General features: G+C 34.6%; 1 protein-coding gene across 1 annotated transcript; it reads right to left on the bottom strand.

Annotated features, from left to right (window-relative positions):
• Window positions 1-207: 207 nt before the first annotated feature.
• Window positions 208-1,610, bottom strand: LOC115970989. Its single transcript, XM_031090645.1, has 2 exons — window positions 965-1,610; window positions 208-602 (listed from the first exon to the last, which is right to left on the bottom strand). The coding sequence occupies exons 1-2, from the start codon at window positions 1,590-1,592 to the stop codon at window positions 568-570; spliced, it is 663 nt and encodes a 220-aa protein (XP_030946505.1). The 5' UTR covers window positions 1,593-1,610; the 3' UTR covers window positions 208-567.
• Between the last annotated feature and the right edge of the window lie 3,786 nt (window positions 1,611-5,396).

The following is a 5,396-nucleotide window of genomic DNA, read 5'->3' as shown; positions in this document are numbered from 1 at the left end:
ACAGCATTTTGTTGTGGAGTTTCAACACAACTTAATTGATGTAAGATGCCTCTTTTAGTAAAGAAATCTTTAAGGAAAAACTCGGTACCATTGTCGGATCTAATGCATTTCACTTTCCTTGCAAATTGTGTTTCAACCATTGTACAAAATTGGTCTAAATAAGATGCAGTTTGGGATTTATGCTTCAACAGATATACCCATGTACATCTTGAACAATCATCTACAATGGTTAGAAAAAATCTACAACCATGAGTGGTGGGAACAGAGAAAGGTCCCCATATATCACAATGAAGTAAATCAAAACATTCATTGGAAATAGTTGTACTGATATTGAAGGGTAATCTCTTCTGTTTAGCAAGTGGACAAATGTCACAATGAAAATTTGCATTAGAATTGATACAATGTACATTGTTCTTATTCAATAAAGCCAATTTGGCATCTGATATGTGTCCTAATCTAGCATGCCATATGTGTGGCAGAACCTTATTAGCAGAAACAGACAAAGAAACAGAATTTGAAGTTGGTGCTGATTCTCCCTTTAACAGCAAATAGAGACCATTGATCTCCTTACCCAGACCAATCGTGCTCCAATGAGCTAGGTCCTGAATAAAGCATAGATTGCCAAAAAATATGAGACAACAGAGAATGGATTTTGCCAATTGACTGACAGAAATCAGATTAAAATTGAAGGAAGGAACACAAAGCACATTAGAAAGAACAAGATTTTCTGAGACTTTAACTGTTCCTATGTGAGTCACTAAGGCAGATTCACCATTTGGAAGATTCACAAATGTGTTTAGAGTGGCAGTGATAGAGGTAAAAACAGTAATGGAGTGAACCATGTGGTCTGTAGCTCCTGTGTCTATGACCCAATCAGAATTCCTAAAGGCATCTCTATTGACATTTTTAGCAGAAAATATAGAGTGTGACAGATTAGGACTAAAAAGAAAATTAGAGGAAGTACCTGACATGAGGTCAGAACAAGGATTGGCTGAGGAATTAACTTGTGATTGTGAAGAAAACACATCAAAAGTGCCACCAGAATGTCCTTCCACACCAGCCATACGTGAAGAAGCTCGCACATTAGCTACATGGTGTGATCCATCACCTCCAGAAGCAGATCCTGAACCAGAATTGAGAAAAGCCAATAACTGCTCACATTGTGCCTTGGAAATAGGACACAAATTGCTTCCTGATGTGAAATTCTCAGTTCCATTGCTCAAATGTGAAGAGACCTGATTTGCACTAGCATTATTTTTCCCTTTTGGCTTGTATCCTGGCGGGTAGCCATGAAGTTTATAACACTTTTCAACAGTATGCCCAGACATGTTACAATGTGTGCAAAATGGCCTTTCTTTCTTCCCATTTCCTTTGTTCCAAGAAGAATAACCTCCTGAATTGTTCTTTGAATTAGCATACATTGCTACTACATCTCCCTGTGATGAGCTTGATCCTTCATGACCAAGATTTTTATGTGATTCTTCTTGTAGAACCAAAGAGTAAACCTTGTTCATTGAAGGAAACGGATCATATGTGAGAATTTGACTACGAAGAGTCTCATAGTTCTCATTAAGCCCCATTAAAAACCTCATCACATATGCCTTGTTGTGTGAAGTGCTTAGCAGCTTCATAGCACCACACGAACACTGTGGAAGTGGCTCAAACTTGAGCAATTGATCCCAAAGTCTCTTGAACTTAGTGTAATATTCAGAAACTGACATCTGATTTTGGCAGAGGTGTGAAATTTGCTTCTGTAAATTGTAGATTTTAGGACCATTCCCTTGTGAAAACTGGTTCTGCAACTCAATCCACATCTCCCTTGCAGTCTCACAGTACATAATACTGCTTGATACATCCACATGCATCGAATTGATCATCCAAGATGAGACCATAGTATTGCAGCTCTCCCAATCTTCATACAGAGGTGAATCCAAATCTGGTTTGACGATCTTGCCATTGACAAAACCAATCTTCTTCTTGGCTGTGAGAGCAAGAATCATCGCCCTTGACCATGATTGGTAATTCCTCATTCCAAGCAATGGTTGCGTAACCAAGATACTGCCTGGATTTTCACTCGAGTTAAGAAAATAGGGATTGGGAGGAATGGAATTAGGGTTAGGAAGAGTAGAATTAGGAGGATCATTGTTGGAATTCAAGGCAGACTGTGATGGTTGAGGATCAGAGGGATTATTGGATTCAGAGGACGCCATTGTTGTGCTTCACCGAAGCTCTGATACCATGTAAAGAATTTGGGAACTCTCTCTCTCTAAATAGAATGAATGAGCTTTATTGATTGAATATGAGAATACAATACAATCTGTACACTGTAGCTATCTATATATACAATCTGTAGAAGTAAAGGAAAGTAACTAATTCCGTAAAAAGAGGAAAAATGGTTACAACAGTCCCACTTGTGCTAGCTGTATTTCTGCTTGTGTCATCCTTCTATCCACGTGTCAACCTCCTATCCATGTGGCAAGGCTCCTTCATGCATGTGAATAAAGTGCTCATGATAAGGGACCGACTCAATTACTTCTAATAGTTCTGGACTGATCCAATCTCTTTGTATTTCAGTTCCTTGAGTGCTGCCCTGTTCTCTGCCCTGTTCTCCATCTCTGGTCTTGTATCTGTTAATAGCTTGAGTGCATTCTTCCTTGCTTTTAACAGACATGTAATAAGACAAATGATTAGATTCAGATGACTTTAGATTCAGGTGACTTAAGAAAAGAAAAAAATCCTCATATTTTTGTACTGATGGCACACAGCCACTTGTTGGAATTTCTTCTTTGTATTAATATTTATTGTCTCGTCTTATTGAAATGTATAAACTAAATTTTCATTGTGTCCAATCTTGCTAAGATACTGGAAACTCTGTCCATTAGGAAAATGCTCAAAAAAGTTTGGCCAATTACAACTTTATTTAATATCTTTTTATTGAATGTAAATTTTAACAATTCATCTTAAATTACACTTTCTTCTTATATTTTCTATACTTGCAAAATTTCTAAAAAATAAAAAATAAATAGGTATGTCATTAATTAAATATTTAATTTTAAGTTTTTATAGTCTAAAATTATGCATAAAAAATAAGTTTGTGGATCAAATAGTAAATAACATTTGATTGACATGAAATTTGACGTGTGTGTTAAGAACATAAAGAACATGCAATTTAACAATTAGATATTAGAAATATATTACCATGTTAATTTTTAAAGTGAGAATTGTTGCCAAATTTTGCCTTTTTTTTAAGGCTAATCTATATTTTGGTCTCTTAAGTTTAGGATTTTTCATTTCGATCCACAAGTTTGATTCCATTTTCAAAATGGATCTTTTATCTATCTCCACCTTGACTGATCTAGCCATTAAGTGTCAACAAAACAATCTCATTTAGTTATTTATCCTCTTTCTTAATAGTCTCATATTAGTCACAAATATAGAAGGAATCATTGAAGGATCATTTGAAAAGGAAAAGGTTTGGCTCTAACCATCAATAGAAAGATGGCACATGTTCTGTTACAATACATATGACTCACTTGGCTAATTTGGTTAAATTGGTTGTGTGCATCATGTTGAGTACAAATGTCATCTTCTTATTGCCATTGGTGGTTTGGAACCAAACTTTGTCCATTTGAAAATAAAATAAAATTCGATAAAATAAGTCAAAAAAAATCTTTAAGAGACTAAAATGAAAAAATATTCCAAACTTTATGGATAAAAAGTGTGATCTTATCTATCTTTAATCAACCTTTTTCTCTTTATGACAATGCAAAATCCTTTATAAAAGGGTGCATCTAATTAATGTTTTCAGATCTAGACAATATCTAGCAATATATACTTTATATCAAAGCATGTTTAGTGGAAATAAAGCAATAGCTATGGCCATTGTAAAGTTAAGGGCCCAAATCATATATTGGGCCTTGGGCCAAGAGCGTTAGTAGTCCGAGGAGGAACGAATGATAATGAATGGTTCAAACTCAGAACTTAATGAGCAAGATAAAAATGGGAAGATGGTCCGAAGAGGAATATCTCTTCAGATAAGCTAAACACAGATTAGATATAGATCCTAATGATCAAAGTGACCTTCCAGGAAGCTCTAGTGATAAGGATGTGTGTCATAAACGTACAAGAAAAATGGGAATCCAAAAATATCTAAGGGAAAACTGCTACCACTGCATTGAATGCCCTATAGCTAACTCTCTGACCGCATTAATGAGGAAGTGATCTTTGAACAGTACTTTTTCAGCCTTACAACCACGCTAAGGACTTTCGGAAGAGGCTAATGGGACAATTATCAATATAAACCATCAACTATCCACGTGTAGGGTAAAGATGAAGGGAGAGTTGTAGTATAAATGAGATTAGAGACCCAGAGGAAAGGGATCGAAAAAATAGAAAAAGAATACTGTAGCAATCAAAATTGTACTTGTACTCTGTTTAATTGATTTATATGAAAAAGTTACCTCCTCGGACTGTGAATTCATTCAGATGAGTGCTTCTTGTTTTTGTTTGATTATCCTCTAAATCCATTCTAGCCGTTGTCTAATTCATTAGAACCTAGTTTTTTGACCTACTCTCTACAAATTTATTGTACTGGGCTCACTGGGCCAAGATCACATACGTTTTGGGCTTGGGTTGCAAAACGTGACCTTACAGCCATCATTGTGTTGTATATACAGATTCATCAGCAAAACTAATATCATAGATGAGGCTCTACGTGATCAATATATTGTCAGTTTGTCACCCAAATCTTGATATGCAATAATGACGCTAGATGAGTTTTATAGACAAATATGATGCACAAACTTGCACAATGCTACACTAGTTCATATCTATTATTTTATACACATTTACAATTGATATGGAGATACCTATATCTTAAAAATGTCAATATTTTAACACATAAAAATAAATGTAAAAAAAAAAAAAAAAAGTGAAATAGTAAATGTATAAGAATCAAAACCCAAATGATTGAACCCATATATGCAAATTCTTATCAGCAATGTAATGGAGCTAAAAAATAATTCCAAGACCAAGTTTAAATATATTAAAAGTTTTTAAATTCAAAAAACAATCATATATATATATATATATGAGATGGGTTCAAATTATACCTGGTGTAACTTCATAAGAGTTACACCTTTTGTAAACCATTGATTACTATTAGATCTAAGGGTCAAAAAACACTCATAGTAGTATCATTATTACTCCCTAGAAATTAGTGATTTATGAATTAACTCTTCTTATTAAAGGGAAAAAAAAAAAAACATAGCATTAACTGTCTCTTTTTTCGTCCATATCATCATCTTCTTCCTCGTCTTTCTTTTTGCACTGTACTTTTAGGCCTTCATCATGAATGGTGGTTGGAATAATTCTGAAAATAACATCTCAAGTCTTTT

Source organism: Quercus lobata, chromosome 12 (genome assembly GCF_001633185.2).
Source record: "Quercus lobata isolate SW786 chromosome 12, ValleyOak3.0 Primary Assembly, whole genome shotgun sequence".
NCBI classification, from domain to species: domain Eukaryota; kingdom Viridiplantae; phylum Streptophyta; class Magnoliopsida; order Fagales; family Fagaceae; genus Quercus; species Quercus lobata.
This window is presented reverse-complemented; position numbering and strand designations above follow the sequence as displayed.

Coding starts and splice junctions, on each gene's coding strand:
- LOC115970989 (XM_031090645.1), bottom strand. CDS start 1,592: ATGAGGTTTTTAATGGGGCTTAATGAGAACTATGAGACTCTTCGTAGT. Junction 603..964: donor TTGTTCTGACCTCATGTCAG/GTACTTCCTCTA, acceptor TGCTTTATTCAG/GACCTAGCTCATTGGAGCAC.